Below are 14,915 nucleotides of genomic sequence, written 5' to 3'. Positions count from 1 at the left end.
TGGGTTGTGGGCTTGATCCCCAGTAGGGGCGTGCAGGAGGCAGCTGATGTTTCTAGCTCTCTCTCTCCCTTCCTCTCTGAAATCAATAAAAAAATATATATTTTAAGAAAGAGTATTTCTTGAGAACGTTTACATGCGTATACACCAGTGATCAATATAAGGACATTCTTTTATTTGGGGCTCAGAAGGCTCCCCTGAGTCTCCTCTCAGTCAACAACTTCCTCCAACTTCAATCGCTTCTGATTTTTCATGGAGGTGTTTTGCCTGTTTTGAACTTCGTCCAAATGGAGCCGTACAGAATGTTTCTGCTATTGCTGTGGACTCCGAACCTGAAGGTCAGGTGGTCCCCCACCAGACACTGCAGCTAAATCAACTATGGTCCTCTTCTGCCTTTTATTCCGGGTCCGGGATCGAACCCGAAACCTTGGCAAATCGGGACGATGCTCTAACCAACTGAGCTACCCAGCCAGAGCGCCCTATACTATCCTTTAAAGCAACAACTACTTATGCTATCCTTTTTTTTAAATTGTTGACACTGTTACAGACATCCCCCCTCCCTCCCCCCACTCCATCCAGCACCCCCCTCTGGCCCTCACCACACTGCTGTCGGTGAACATGGACTCTGCATATATGTTCTTCCCCTCCTTTCATCCACCCCCTCCCCCCACCGCGGCCAGTCTGTTCTAAGTATCCACGCCTCTGGTTCTGTTTTGCTCCTTTCGCTGTTCTTATTTTGCCCTCCTTCCTCTTCCTTTCTCCGCTTTCAGCTCCGCCCCTGAGATGCAGCTGGCCAATTCTGCCAGAGAAAGCTCTCCCCTCCTCTCCCCCACTCCCGCCAGAGCAGGCCCCCCTCTAGGAAGCTATCATAGGGCGCACGCAGGTATCAGGTGCACTAGCCCACTGATGGGAGCAGGACGCTCCCGCCCTCTCCAACGGCCTCAGCAGAGCGGTCTCTCCCTCCGGCCTTTGCAGTTTTGACACTTCCTTGCATCCTGAGGAGTCCCCTCAAAGACGCTGAAGGGGTGCAGGGTGGCAGGCCCTGACTGCTTGCATCCCCTTTGGGACTTCCCCACTCCTCCTCTCCCTGGAGTGGATGGGAGAGGAAGCTTTTCCAGACAAAAATCACATATATGTAAATATATATGTTTTCAGGGTTATTGTTTTTAGTGGGATAATGCTTTGGGTTTTTTTTTTTTTTCTGTTACTTTTAAATTTCAAATATCTTTATAATTTGAACACCACCACCCCTCTTTTGTTCGAGTTCTGGGTGCTGATGAGAGACAGCCTCCCTCTCTAGCTTCCACCTCGCCCCTCAGCAGGGAGGGCCTAGCCCTAGGAGAAGGGTGAGGTGCATGGAGAGCTTGGAGGGGGCAGAGGCTGGGATGGCCTGGGTGGAGCTGAGGGAGACGACCCACATCGTCAGGGTCGAAGGAGAAAGAGACGAGACATTTACGGTGTGAGATGGACTAGGAGGTACAGATCAGCTTCAGGGTTTATAGGAAAAATGACATTGTTGGGATTGGGTTGATAACCAAAAATAGCATGTCCAGTTGCCTTGAGTGAGAGGTCTTTAAAGGACAATGTGGATCCCAGAGGTTAGGGAGGAGCTATGCCGGTGGCTTCTGATGGTCACCGAGGCAGGGAGTCCATGGCCGTTAGAGCTCCTGAGGTGCCGGGGAGCGCTGAGCCTGCGGACACGATGCTGCGGCGTTCTCATGGCAGCTTTTCTCGCCTTCTCCCCGCAGACAGGCATGCCCCTGCTCTTCGTGGTGGGCTGCATCTTCTTCCCGCTGGTCTTCGCCCTCCTCTGCTGGGGCCTGCAGAACCACTCCGACCTGCAGATGCCCAGACCAGAGGCCGTTTTGGTGGCATCCAAGTAAGAGGACAGGGTGAGGGCATCCTTCCGGGGGCCAGGGCTCCTGCAGCTGGCCTCCTGCGTCCAGGAAGGGTCAGTGGTGAGAGCAGAAGCAGAGTGTGCGTGTGTGTGTGTGTGTGTGTGTGTGTGTGTGTGTGTGTGGAGGGGTGGGGAGATTCAACAGTCAAAAGACACTGGCTGGGGAAGATTTTGCAAGTCACTCAGCATCTCTGAACTTTGGAGTCCTCATTTGTAAATGGGTTTAATAAGAATACCCACCTTCGCCCAGCTGGTGAGCATCGACCTATGAACCAGGAGGTCACAGGTTCGATTCCCTGACAGGACACATGCCAGGGTCCTGGGCTTGATCCGCAATCGGGGGCGTGCAGGAGGCAGCCAATAGATGATTCCCTCTCATCATTGATGTTTCTATCTCTCTCTCCCTCTCCCTTCCTCTCTGAAATCAATAAAAACATATTTTAAAAAAATAACCACCTTCCATTCTTCATGGAGACATGGAGGGTCAGATGAATCATGTGTCTAAAGGAAGGGTTGCAGCCTCCTGCAAGTAACAGAGGGACTTTCGTTGGGACTTCCGGAGTTGGAGGGAGGACGCGTGTTCATTTATTAAAGGGGGGCAGCAGCTGCTCGGCTCCAACCAAACATTATGGAGTTAAAATGTGGGCCCAACGTTGTCTGATCTTCTGATTCTTTCTTAAAAGAAGTTGAATGTTTAGGTGAAATCTCCTAATTTTCAAACACTGACAAATAACTTAGAACTTCAGAAATTACTGTGTCGGCAATACCATACTGGCCAAACAGAACACGTCTGCAGGCTGGGTTGGGCCCTTGTGCTGTGAATTTGTGGCCTGTTTGACAAAGCGTAATATACACGCGAGCTGTCATCAAACCTGAGGTTGGAGGGAGAGGGGGCAGCAGGGCGGAACTGACCTGGCGTCTAGGTGAGTTCCTGGAAGACAGAAAACCGTCGCTGCCCTCTTTACCCCACACCAGCGCGCGTGAAGCCGCGCCTCCGTGACCAGGCTTGTGGTCCTCGGCTGCTGGCCATTGCCCACCCTCCCCCAGCTCTGCACCTGTGTGTAGCTTTGCCATTCTTTCCCTTTGGAGTTGTGTAAACACAGGTTTGAAATCCAGCTTTGCCAATTCTGTTTTGTCTTGGGCAAGTTTTTCTTTTTTTTTTTGTGTGTGTGTGTGTTTTTGTTTTTTGTTTTTAAATCTCTAAACCTAGTTTCTTGTCTGTAAAACAAGGGTACTACCATCCGGGAAGATGGAGTAAGAATGCCGTAGATCACCTTGCCGAGTGCTGAGCACACAGTAAACGTTCTCCAAGTTGGGTCCCCTTAAGCGAAGCCCTGAGGTCAGGAAGCTGCGACCACTGTTGTTTGTAAAATTGTCCCTGGTTCCTGCCAAGGCCAGACACCTCTTAGGGTCTGTTCCTGCAGCTCGCCACTAGGGGGCAGCGTGCAATAGCAAATCCCAGCTCTTTGACTCTTGGGTGGGAGGGCGGGGTGGAACGGGCTTTGGACAGGCAAAAGGCAAATTGTAGGGTTGCTTATTGAGGTGTACCTTACAGGGCAGGCCTGGAGAGCAAAGGTTCGGGTAGCAGGTCCCACGTCATGCAGAAGTCCACAGGACTGTTGGGTGTGTGGTGGGAAGGCAGAAGGCAGAAAGCGGTCTGGTTCTGGCTGGGCTTCTGACCTGCGGCCTGACCTTGGCCAAGTCACTAGGCCCCGGGTTCCTTATGGTTGAGTGAGGGGCTTGAATCAGCCAATCCCAGGTCCTTTCCGACTCGGCAGCGTGGCTGTTCTGTGAAGTCGCAGAGGAAGAGGCAGAATAAACCTAGAGAAAAAGAGTGACCAGTGATTAGAGGGCGGAGCATCCTAGGGCTTCAGGTGGGTTTTCTGAGAGGCAGCATTTCTCCTCCCTCTTCACACCTGCAGCCTCTGACACCTCGTAGGAAAGGGTTCCTGCCTCTTTCCTTCCTGTGTGTCTGGGGAGGATCACCGATGGCCTAGGGACCATTTCTTGACCTGTGTGGAGTGTTTTTATTCCTATCCGTTCCTTAGAATAATGCTCCAGGGACAGCAAGACGCACCACTTTCTCCTGCTCCCTCCCCCAGGGCATCCTCTGTCCCCTCCCGGAGTGGGCCCCCTAAGCTGGGCCCCCAACAGCCATTGAGGAACACGTGTTGGGTGGCATTTGCAAAATGCTGGTGGGAAGCACGGTCAGGCCCATCTGGGGGCTCAGAGCCCCCCCAGCCCAGCTGGCCAAGGAAGCCCTGGGCCACCTCTTCCCCCAAGAGGAGAGCCTCTCCTCCCCTGGCCCTAGTCCGCGGCAGCCCCCTGTGCCCGCAGCTGCTGTCTCTTTAAGGGCCTCCCCCTCCCTTGTTCTTTGCTCCCCCCATCTCTGTCGCAGCCGCGGCTGTGGCTCAGAGCTGCATGGGGAGACGCCACTGCAGGTCCGGTTTCTTGGTGTCTGGTCGGTGCCATCATTTCCCCACCCCTCCCCCGCCCTCCCCCAGCTGGTGACTTACCCTCCCCCTCCCCCTCCCACCGAGGGGGCAGGGGGCTGGGCATGGACACTCTGTTATGCCCCATGCAGCGTCAGTGCGGGGCAGCGGGGGACTGTGGCGGCAGCGAGAGGCGGGAGAGCCGTGCTGACCGCTGACCACTTGCCCCGCCGCTCCTCTGTCTCTCTTCCCTCCCACCCTCCCGCCCTGCCTTTCAGGGCTGGCCCCACGGTCCCACCCCTCACCCCCCACCCCGCCTCCTCGGGCCCTCCCAGCCTCTCCACGTAAGCCCCCCCTCCCACCTGCCTTGTCTCTCCCTCCCCTCCCCCACCCGCATCTTCCTGCTCCTCCACTACCTCTCCCTCTCTGTCCTCTTACCAAGTCCTCCCTCATCTCCCTCCCTCCCTCTGGCTGGCTTTCTCCTGCTCCCTTTCTGGGATCCTCCCTCTCCCGGTCTCACCCCTTTCCCCATCTAACCTGACTCCCTTCCTCCTGCCTCGGCCTGACTCCCCTGCCCCATCCCTTCCTGCCCTGCCCCTTTGTGCCCCTCTCCCTCTCTCTCCCCCCTCTGGCTTTTTGTCTTTTCTCCACCTCTAACTCCCTTCAGCTCCATCTCCCCATCCCTTCCCCACTGCTCTTCTCCCTGCCCGAGGCCCGAGCCACCATGCTGACCCTGGTGGCTGGGGGGGTGGTGTTCCCCGGACTCTTCCTCCTCTCCAAGAACACGCTCCAGCGGTTGCCCCAGCTGCGCTGGGAGGAGGCCGACGCGGTCATTGTCTCAGCCAGGTAAACCGCATCCCGCCCCCTCAGCCCCTCTCCCCTCCTCAGGCTTCGTGAGGATGAATGAACCCGTCCTTCCTTGGACCCTTGGCCTGGTGGGATCTGGGGGCTCCCGGAGGGGTCAGTGGGCTGTACCTCCAAGCTTCCTTCCCTCCTCACTACCTTACTCTCTGTCCCAGGAGACCTCATCCAAACCCAGCCATCTGGTCTACTCGCATTCAGACTGCTTTGCTTCCTTTCCTCACTCACCCTCCCAAGCTCCTCAACAGGATTGGCATGTGACTATAACATCTACAGGATATTAGGGACTGAGGCCAGGGCCACAGAGCTGTGTGTTACTCGGGGCATGTGTAACACATGGGGGGACAAGGGACAGACAAATGAAAGGTAGAACTCTATACAGCCCTGGACTAAGGGCCAGAGCTGGGGGGGGAGCATGGTGGCAGTTAAGGGTACAGTAGGAAAGTGGCCGGGGGAATCTGGGGTCACTGAGGGACTAGTTGATGACCAGTATGATGACGGGGCAGCTGATGGTGCAAGTACAGGCCCAGGGCTTCCCCTTGCCACCCTGTGCAGTCCCTCCTCTCCCCCCCCCCCCGCCCACCCAGGAAGGGGCATTGTTGTCAGCCACACATTCTCAGCATTGCCTCACCCCAGGGTTGACCTCCCTGGTGTCCTGGGAGGAAGACAACTCTGTGTTCACAGCCCAGGGAAGGAAGCTGGCAGCCAGGAATGGGAGGAACCGAGGAGTGGCAGCTGGGCAAAGGCAGGAGCTGAGGTGGTGGCGCTGAGCCCTGGGACAGGCAGCTCTGGGAGAAGGTGGGCAGGGAGGGACCTGAGAGGTAACCACGTCCAAGGCGTCGTAACTGGACAGTAAAGGGGAGAAGCCCAGGGGTGTGTCCGCTCCCGCTACCGCTGCCGCTTCTCCCTCCCCAGGCTGGTGTCCTCTGTCCAAGCTGTCATGGCCTCCACCGCTGGCTACATCGTCTCCACCTCCTGCAAGCACATCATTGATGACCAGTAAGTGCCCGGGGCCCCTTTGCCCAAGTTCCAGCATCCTGTGTGTGTGTGTGACCCCTGAGATCTGATAGGGGGCTCCTTCAGTGGTCCCCAAGCCCTCGCTGGGCCTGAGCAAGTTAACTGCAACAGCTGCAACTCAACACCCAGGGATAAATTTATCCACGTCCTGTCCTTAAAGGTCAGAACCAGCCGGAGAAGGAATCGGGATCAAACAGGATTCCAGAAGCAGCTCCTGGGCTTCCCAGCCTCTCTATCATAGGTTCCCCCCTACCTCCTCCCACCCTACACCCTTCAGACCCTGTCTCCAACCAGCAGCTAACTGGGGTGCCTTCTTCATGCTGGGCTCACACCTCACCTCCTCCCAGAAGCCAGGGATCCAGCCCCAGCTTCATGCATGAGGGAGAGAAGAGAGATGACAAAAACAAGGCCACTAGTGGTGTGTGTGTGTGTGTGTGTGTGTGTGTGTGTGTGTGTGTGTGTGTGTGTGTGTGTAGGTCAAAATTTGGCACTGTCAGCTGCTGCAGTGCCTGGTGCTTGCCAAAGCCCAGGCCTGAGAGGTGGGGCTGAGTGGGAAGGAGAGGGCCCCTGTCCATGGTGCTGACGGGCCAGCGCTGGGTGACCCACGGGCTGCGCTAGAGTTGCCTGGAAGGGTGCTGACGACGTCCCAGCTTCACTTCGGGCCCTGCCTCCTTTCTGTGGTGGCTGTCGAGCCCCAAGGACATTGTCTGTTTGAGCCTGAATTAGGGGTGCCCCATCTTTCCCAGCAGATGAGTTTCCTCATCTGTGGATGGAGGTACATCCCGGCGTAGAAAGGCAGCTGGGAGGAGTTGAGTTGTGTGTGTAAGTGCCTAGCGCAGTTCTGGCTCACATACACTGGATACCAAACTCTTTCTTCAGACTCCACCCAGGTGACTGAGCTTCTTCTTGCCCTCGCCCCCTCTTCTCCATCCCTAAGTCCAAAATGAGCCTGGAGCCCCACACACTTCCTCCTCTCGCCTCCCAGCAGAGGTCACCTTCCGCTTCCCTCTCCTCCCGCCCCTTTTAATCCTCAGGTAGAAGAGGAGGATCAGGGCTAATCTAGGGGCCACAGCTGTTCCTATTCTGGCACCTAATTGCTTAGAGGGTGGTTCTGGGTGTAAAGCTTCACGCTGCTGCCCAGGGACTGGGGGGTGGTCTTAGTTCCCCTAAAAGCCAGTGGTCCCGCCCCCTACCATGTCCGCTGCAGCCGGTTCTCCTGGCCGTTCCGGCTCTAACTTCTCTCAGCTGCTGGACTCCTTTCCACGTTCTGCCTTCCGTCACTAAGCTGCTCCTTCTCTCTCCCTCCTGGTCACGCTCCCACAAGGGTCTCAGCCTCTCTTTTCCTGAAATCACGCTGCTGGCATGGGCCGCCTGTTCCCTTCCGGCCGGCCTCCCCCAGATCTCGCTCCCCCAGGGCTTACATTCTGCCTCCAGCTCGAGCCCACCCCCACCGACCTCCCAGTCTACTTCCAGGTCTCCCTCCCTCCCCTGCAGCAGCTCCTCACAGTTGGTCTCAGCCCTGTTCTGTGTCTTTTCTTGGCTGACTTGGCTTTGTCCCTCCACTGAGCTGGGCCAGTTCCCCCTGACCTCCCACCCCCGCCTCGGGCCTGTCACGGTTCTGTAGGGCCCAAGAGAAAGGCTCAGTGCACTGACTCCAGCAGAAAAATGCAGAGTTGCATATTATGCACTTTTCATTTTTGTTTACTCTCAGAGTGCATAGAACTTGCTCTGCTCTCGCTCCTTTTGCTCAGCGTTCTCTCCATGGTGCCCAGCTGTCCCTGAGAAAACAGGACCTCAGGCCACACTCAGGAGGGCAGGGAGCAGAGACAGTGCCCGGGGCCTGTCTGCCAGGCTTGCTTCGAGTCTTCCAGGCCACAGCGGGCTGCGAGGGAGGCCTGTGGAGCCAGACTTAAGTTTGTTCCTCGGCCAGGTCACCTAGCCGCTCAGTTTCCCTGGTAAAATGGAGGGGATAACCTCACACCCTTTGAGAGGACTTTTGTGGGGGAGTAAGTTGTGCACGTAAAGGCTTAGAACATTAGGATGGTGCCTGCAGGTCACCTAGCCAGTGCCAGCCAAGATGGTCTCCCATCGCTCTCGCCCGCTATTGCCCTCACCGCCGGTGCCTTTCACATCTTGCCTGAGCTTGTTTTCTCTCTGCCTCTGCTCTTTCTCTCTTGCCCTTCTTCTCCCACCATATTGCAGAGAGAGATGAATGAACGAATGAATGAATGAATGAATGAATGAATGAATATGAAAAATTGATGCGTTTTGAAGTCAGTCTGGGTTTGAATCTCATCACTGCTGCTTTCCAGCCGGGACGGCATGGCTTCCAGCAGTTTCCGCCCTCTGACCTGGTTCCGTCGTGCAGTCTGAGCGCCCACGCCCGCCTCGGGGTGTGACGAGCACTGGAGGTCTGGCTCACAGGCTGCATCCAGCATCAGCCCCGGCGGCCGGCGGCGGCCGTGCCCTTTCCTCCCGACACCTCCTCCTCTCTCTGCCCCGCAGACACTGGCTTTCCTCTGCCTACACACAGTTCGCAGTGCCCTACTTCATCTACGACATCTACGCCATGTTTCTCTGCCACTGGCACAAGCACCAGGTCAAGGGGCACGGAGGGGACGAAGGCGAGGCCCGCGCCGCAGGCAGCAGCACCTGGGCCGTGGCGCGCGGCTACCTGCACAAGGAGTTCCTCATGGTGCTGCACCACGCCGTCATGGTGCTGGTGTGCTTCCCGCTCTCCGTGGTGAGTCCGGTCCGGGGCACGCCGCACTGCGGGGAGCCTGGGGCCCGGGCCCGGTTCCAGCGCGGGCAGGCCCAGGGTGGAGGGCCCCAGGCGGGAGTACTGAGCTCCGGCCCGGCCCCCGGCAGCAAGAGGGCCTGGGTCAGCCGGCCTGGCGGGGCCCCGCCCCGCGGTGGGGCTTGGAGCTGCTGCGGCTGCCGGTGTCTGAGCCTCAGTTTCCTCATGTGTAACCCACCGCGCACCGTCTCACCTACAAGACTGCGGATGCGGTGAGGGCGGGTGCAGGCTCTCGGCAGGAAGCTTCTGAAAGGCGGTGGAGGGGGAGCAGGCGCTGCCCACGCGCCCAGGGCGAGGCCGTGCTTCCTTCCTCTCCTCTCAGGTGTGGCGCCAGGGCAAGGGGGACTACTTCCTGGGCTGCCTGCTCATGGCCGAGGTCAGCACACCCTTCGTCTGCCTTGGCAAGATCCTCATCCAGGTGAGAGGACGCCTGAGGCTGTGCGAGCCGCGGGGAGGGCGCGGGGAGGGCGGGCGCCTGCACGGACCCGCAGGGGGTCGTTAAAGGACCGGCGCGGAGTCCGGACGCGGGCAGAGGGCGGGGCCGGGCGGGCCAGGGGCGGAGCCGGGCCGGCAGAGGGCGGGGCCGGGCGGGCAGAGGGCGGGGCCCGGCGGGCCAGGGGCGGGGCCGGGCGGGCAGAGGGCGGGGCCGGTGGGCCAGGGGCGGGGCCGGGTGGGCAGAGGGCGGGGCCGGCGGGCCAGGGGCGGGGCTGTGGGCGGAGACAGCCCGCCCTCACCCGGCCTCCCGCCCGCAGTACAAGCGGCAGCACACGCTGCTGCACAAGGTGAACGGGGCCCTGATGCTGCTCAGCTTCCTGTGCTGCCGGGTGCTGCTCTTCCCCTACCTGTACTGGGCCTACGGGCGGCACGCCGGCCTGCCGCTGCTCGCCGTGCCCCGCGCCCTCCCGGCGCACGTCAACCTGGGCGCCGCGCTGCTGCTCGCCCCGCAGCTCTACTGGTTCTTCCTCATCTGCCGCGGGGCTTTCCGCCTCTTCTGGCCCCGCAGCTCCCCGTCGCCCTCGCCCTCGCCGGCCCGCGAGTGAGGTGGGGCCAGAGGACCCCGCCCGCCCCTTCGCCAGCCCCACCCCTGCCCCCGGGGACGGGGCTCTGGGGCTGCTGCGAGGGGTGTGGAGCCAGGAGCCCGGCAGCCCAGGACTGACGGCGGACTCCGAAGGGTGGGCGCAGACCCGCAGGGCTCAGGGGCAGGGAGAGGGCCTGGCCCCCCCTGCAGAGCCCCCTCTCTGACCACAACGCTGGGCCCTGAAGAGCGAAGGGCACAGGAAGGGGCACCACTTCCCCTCCTTTTAAGGCTTGAGGGCTGTGGGGAGGCTGATGGAGACTCGAGGGGACCAGGAATCAGAATGTGGGGGAGGCCCTGCTGCCAAGGCCACCCCACCCCAGCTGCAGCTCCTCCCAGCTCCCGGCTCTGGGCGGCTCTGCTCAGGGCTGGTGGCCCCCAGCTCCCCTCCAGGGAGGCCAGCCTGAGGGATCTTATTTATTCACCCAAATTCTAACTAGTCTGTTGGGGGCGGGTGGCTGCTATCCCCCAGCCTTCCCAGCGCTGAGCATCCCGGGCAGGTGAGGGGCGTTCCTCCCCCCTTAGGCTGCACACTTGCCCTCAGGCCCTGGCATGTCCCTGGTGCTACAGACCCCTCAAGGCTTCCTCCAGTCTGGGGTCGGGGACCCTGGGAGGTGCTTTACAGACCGCTAATAAAGACGATCTGCGTGAACGCCGCCGGCCTCCTGGCCCAGTTTTTGAGGTGGGGGGCGGGTGGGGTGGGAGGCTGGGGACAGACAGCAAGAATGACCACAGGACAGGGCAGGCCCCCGGCTGGTCACTGAGCAGTCAGAAGAAAAAAGCAAAACGTTTATTCCTCAGCAGGGGAGGAGGGTGGGTCTGAGCACTCAGCCCGGCGTCCAGGGCCCCGGCTGGCTCTTCAGGCCCCTTTCTGGCAGCTCCTAGGAGGCATGGAGGTCAGAGGTGGGAGGCCTCCCCAAGGAAGCCGGCGGGGGGGGGGGGGGGCTGGAGTGAGGGGCAGCCTTACATGTGTGTGCAGAACTTGAAAAGGAGGAAGAAGAAGGCCGCTGCCAGGATGCCCACCAGGATGTGATGGAAGAGCTTGGGGTTGGAACCTGCGAGACGAGGCAGGGGAGGCGGTCCGGGCTCATCTCCGAGCCAGCTCTCCAGGCTCTGGCAAGGAGGCGGCCCCTTCCCCGGCTCTTCCTACCTGACTTAACAAAGATGACAGGTTTCTCTCCGATAAACCGGGCCACGGCCAGGTGCCTGGCTTGGTCGGAGTCTGGGTAATCGAAGAAGTCAGGTCTGTCTAGGAAGAGCGGAGCCTCTGCTCCCGGGGCCCAGGTCTCGGCGCTGCCCGGGCTGGGTGCTGCGGGCCACGGCAACGTCTGTGACAAGAGCCAAGCAGACCCCGCCCACCCCAAGCGGCAGAGGCAGACCCAGGGCTGCCAGGCCACACAGCCTTCGAGTGGCTGTGGAGGGGCTCAATTTTGTTCCCGGAACTTCGCACAGATCAGCTGACCTCTCCACAAGAAGGCCCACGCTGGAGGGGGTGGATGGGAGAGAAGTGTGGAGAGCAGAGAGAAAGGCCGAAGCTTGGCCTCCCAGCCCCTGAGGGGGCATGGACCCCCTCCCCCCAAGCTTTCCTCCTTCCCACAGCTCCCAGCACCACTCCCCACCTGTTTCAATGGCCCCCAGCCCAACCAGCCACACCCACACCCTCGCCCACTGCCACAGGCTCATGGCCTCTCCACTCCTGTAACGGGGGCTCTATGATGTCACAGCCCGGAGCCCTTATGACCACACACTCTGGGGTGAGGGGAGAGAGAAAGTGCTGGGGCTTGGAACCCTTCCCCAACCACCCTGGAATCAGCAGGGGAGAGGTTGGGACCCAAGGAGCCCCCCATCCCTTGGGGTAAACAGTGGCAGCCCCAGAATGTGGAAACGGGAGTGCCTTGGTGGGGCTAAGGACACCGTGTTTGTAGAGAAGGAGCAGGTTTTTCTGTAAAGAAGGGGGCAAGGCTACCCACGTTCAGTTCCCCTTGGATCAGCCACCACTTACTGGGCATTTATTACCACGCCAAGCACTTTCCATAGATGGACTCCTCTCACCATCACAGCCCTACGAAGTAGGTACTACTGTCTTCACTACACAGAGGAGGGAGCCAAGGCACAGATGGGCAAAGTAATGTGGGCAGCGCACACTTCCCAGGGGTGTGCGTTTTCCTTCCCGAGGCCTCCCCTGGCCTTGCATCCCCAAATTCAGGAGCACAGGCATGTCCCCCATCCAAACCCTGTCACTTAGCGCTCAGCCGAGGAACCAGGAGAAATCATAGGAGATCCCCACTAGGTGGCAGCATTGTCCACGCCTGCCTGCCAGTTTTCCCTCTTCTCCCGGAAGACACACCTCCCCGACTCCAGGCCCGTCACCACCCTCTTCCCACAGGTTGCCTCAGACGCTTCAGGAGAAAGCATTGCAGGGGGAATGGCAGGCATGGGGTTGTCGGTCCCTTGGACCATCTCCCGAGGCAGCTCTCTCCGTCATGCACAGAGCTTTTGGGGGCTCCCCTCTCTGGGCGGTCTCCCTCAAGGGCCATCCCATTTTCCCTTTCTTGTCCCCAACCTTCTTTTATTTGTTACTTCCCAACAGCCACCTTCACGCTGTTAGGCCCTAGTCGGCTTCAAAGAGTTAGCTCCCCTCTGATTGGCAGGTAGGGACTGTCTGTCACAGATATGTCCCGCCCTACCCAAGCCCAAGGACACTTCAGAGTCTCCTTGGTTTTATTACACAGATGCCTGTTCATGTGTGAGGTCTGCTCCCTCCTCCACTGGGTCCCCACCCTCATCTCTCCTGCCCTCATGGACTGCCCACTCATTCTCCTCACAGCAACACTAGGAGGCACTTGCCATGTTCTGCTTCCTAAATAAGAAAAAAAAAAAAAAAAAAAAAAGCCCAGAGAGAAAAGGGGGGAAGAGGAGGGAAACTAACACCTTGGGGGCCTCCTGTAGGGGCCTCTTCTCCCCACACTTATCTCTTCTAAGAAAGAGGAAGTGAGTTACCCAGTCACAGGCATGTAAGGGGCAGCAGGGACTCAACCTGGTTCCTGGCGCTGGGCCCCATGTGCAGCTGCTCCTGGGGTTTAGCGGGGAGAAAAGGGGCTCAGAGCCTTCAGCTTTTGCAGTGGATTTTGCAGTTTCCTCAATTGCCTCAGAAGAATACAGCTGCCCTCTCTCCCCGAAAAGGCCCTTTCGACCCAAGCAGTGAATTATCCATCCATTCACCCATCCAATGATTAAATACATGTATCAGCTCCTCTATGTGCTGGGCTCCATTTGTGGCTTAGATAAAACCGACAGGCCTCGCTGCCTGCCTTCAGGGCGCACAGGGGAGGAACTCAGGGGTGCACATCATTAGAGCACAGACAACCCCTAAGGGGCTGGCTATCCTTGCTGTCTCTACTCCTTCACGTTGAATGTATTTTTCAACGCCTTCCAGCCTTTCTTTGTCCCCACCACTCCACTGAAACCACTTTTGCCAGGTCCACCAATGACCTCATAACTTGCCACACCTAATGGTTACTTCTCTAATCCGTCCTGCCTGCCTCTCAGCATCGAGAACCTGCCTCCAAGCTCCGGCCACGCTCACTGATTTCCGGGACTCCTTGTTCTCTAACCCACTCAGTCTTGGACCTTCTCTTTGCTATCTATACTCTGTCCCCTAGGTGATCTCATCCAGCCTCACGGCTTTAAATACCATCTATATGCAGATGACTCACAAATGTATATTTCCAGCCCAGCCCTCTCCTCGGAGCTCCAGATTCCTCTACCCGATTTCCTGCTTCCTGCCTCTGTAGGCCCCCAAACACCTCCGATTCAATGGGTCTCAAGTGGAGCTCTTGATTCTCCTACCCCAAACCTGCTCCTCCTCTCCACTGCGGCCAGCGTCCCAGGGTTCCTCTGCTCAACACAAAAGCCCAGGGGTCATCTCAGATCCCTCCTTGCCTCTCTTCTGACAAACCCATGCTCAAGACCTGTTGGCTTGATTTCCAAGATAAATCTCAACCCACCCACTTCCTCCCCCCTGAAGCCCTGCCCCCCTCATTGAAGCCAACCCCACGTCTCACCCAGCTTGTGGCAACAGCCTGTGCACCGGTCGATCTCCCTCTGTTCACTCTTCCCCAGGGAGAACCAACCGGGAAACACACATCCTCTACTTAAAGCCCTCCGGGGGCTTCCGGGGCTCCTGTGTGAACTCTGAACTTACCTGGCCTTCGAGACGTGCCCAGCCCTGGATCTTTCCAGGCTCTCCCTTCCTTGGCACCCTGCAGCCTCGGCACGAACCTCTGCCTGGGGCACTCTTGCTCCACGCTTGGCCGGGCTAACTCCTTCTCATCTTCCCGGCCGGCCGTGGCTGAGACAACACTTCCCGGGGGAGTGCACCTGGGCTCCCACACCGTGTGACCGGCCCCAGTCACCGCATCGGTCTCGCGGCAGGGCCTTGTCTGCGTACTGTCTGCCTCTCCACCAGGCTGTGAGGCCAGAGGCGATTGATCCTGGTCATAGTCACAGCACCACAATAAATAGTAGCTATTCGATAAGTATTTATTCACTTAATGGATAGATGAAAAGCCTTCCCACCTCTTGACAAATCAGGGCTCAGTCCTTCAACAAGGCTCTCTGCTGGGCCTGCACTAACCCCTTGAGAAGACCGCAGTGGCGGATGGATGCAGGGCCCCTCCCCTCACTGCAGGCCCAGGTCTGCCCCGAGCCCAGCCCACCAGCTCGGGCTGGATGGTGGCATCTCCCTTAGCCCCGTCTCCTTCCTTACCCTGGAGAGCCCTGAGGAAACCTAATGGTTGCCTTTACTTGGAAATATATTCTTTTAATGCATTTGAATAG

The 14,915-nt window shown here is 58.8% G+C and overlaps 2 protein-coding genes and 1 long non-coding RNA gene across 4 annotated transcripts; 1 reads left to right on the top strand and 2 right to left on the bottom strand.

The window, feature by feature from the left end:
- Positions 1-1,474: 1,474 nt before the first annotated feature.
- Positions 1,475-9,510, bottom strand: LOC129148785 (uncharacterized). The gene is made up of 4 exons (XR_008555749.1): positions 8,879-9,510; positions 5,819-6,162; positions 3,443-3,715; positions 1,475-1,933 (listed from the first exon to the last, which is right to left on the bottom strand). It is a non-coding gene; the product is annotated as an uncharacterized LOC129148785 (long non-coding RNA).
- Positions 5,031-10,726, top strand: TLCD3B (TLC domain containing 3B). The gene is made up of 5 exons (XM_008152914.3): positions 5,031-5,172; positions 6,103-6,186; positions 8,710-8,947; positions 9,324-9,419; positions 9,754-10,726. The coding sequence occupies exons 1-5, from the start codon at positions 5,051-5,053 to the stop codon at positions 10,039-10,041; spliced, it is 828 nt and encodes a 275-aa protein (XP_008151136.2). The 5' UTR covers positions 5,031-5,050; the 3' UTR covers positions 10,042-10,726.
- A 126-nt stretch (positions 10,727-10,852) lies between these two features.
- Positions 10,853-12,100, bottom strand: C4H16orf92 (chromosome 4 C16orf92 homolog). 2 transcript variants are annotated; one of them, XM_054714200.1, is made up of 4 exons: positions 12,079-12,100; positions 11,227-11,385; positions 11,044-11,131; positions 10,853-10,957 (listed from the first exon to the last, which is right to left on the bottom strand). In XM_054714200.1, exons 1-4 carry the CDS (start codon positions 12,083-12,085, stop codon positions 10,936-10,938), a joined length of 276 nt encoding a protein of 91 aa, XP_054570175.1. In that variant the 5' UTR covers positions 12,086-12,100; the 3' UTR covers positions 10,853-10,935. The 2 variants fall into 2 exon arrangements, with proteins under 2 accessions (XP_054570175.1, XP_008151135.3); XM_008152913.3 differs by lacking the exon at positions 12,079-12,100 and adding an exon at positions 11,696-11,794.
- Positions 12,101-14,915: the final 2,815 nt, after the last annotated feature.

This window comes from Eptesicus fuscus, chromosome 4 (assembly GCF_027574615.1).
Source record: "Eptesicus fuscus isolate TK198812 chromosome 4, DD_ASM_mEF_20220401, whole genome shotgun sequence".
NCBI lineage: Eukaryota > Metazoa > Chordata > Mammalia > Chiroptera > Vespertilionidae > Eptesicus > Eptesicus fuscus.
This window is presented reverse-complemented; position numbering and strand designations above follow the sequence as displayed.

Coding starts and splice junctions, on each gene's coding strand:
- TLCD3B (XM_008152914.3), top strand. CDS start 5,051: ATGCTGACCCTGGTGGCTGGGGGGGTGGTGTTCCCCGGACTCTTCCTC. Junction 6,187..8,709: donor AAGCACATCATTGATGACCA/GTAAGTGCCCGG, acceptor TCTGCCCCGCAG/ACACTGGCTTTCCTCTGCCT. Junction 9,420..9,753: donor TTGGCAAGATCCTCATCCAG/GTGAGAGGACGC, acceptor TCCCGCCCGCAG/TACAAGCGGCAGCACACGCT.
- C4H16orf92 (XM_008152913.3), bottom strand. CDS start 11,759: ATGAGCCTGTGGCAGTGGGCGAGGGTGTGGGTGTGGCTGGTTGGGCTG. Junction 11,386..11,695: donor GCTGGGGGCCATTGAAACAG/GTGGGGAGTGGT, acceptor CGTGGCCCGCAG/CACCCAGCCCGGGCAGCGCC. Junction 10,958..11,043: donor TTCAAGTTCTGCACACACAT/GTAAGGCTGCCC, acceptor CATGCCTCCTAG/GAGCTGCCAGAAAGGGGCCT.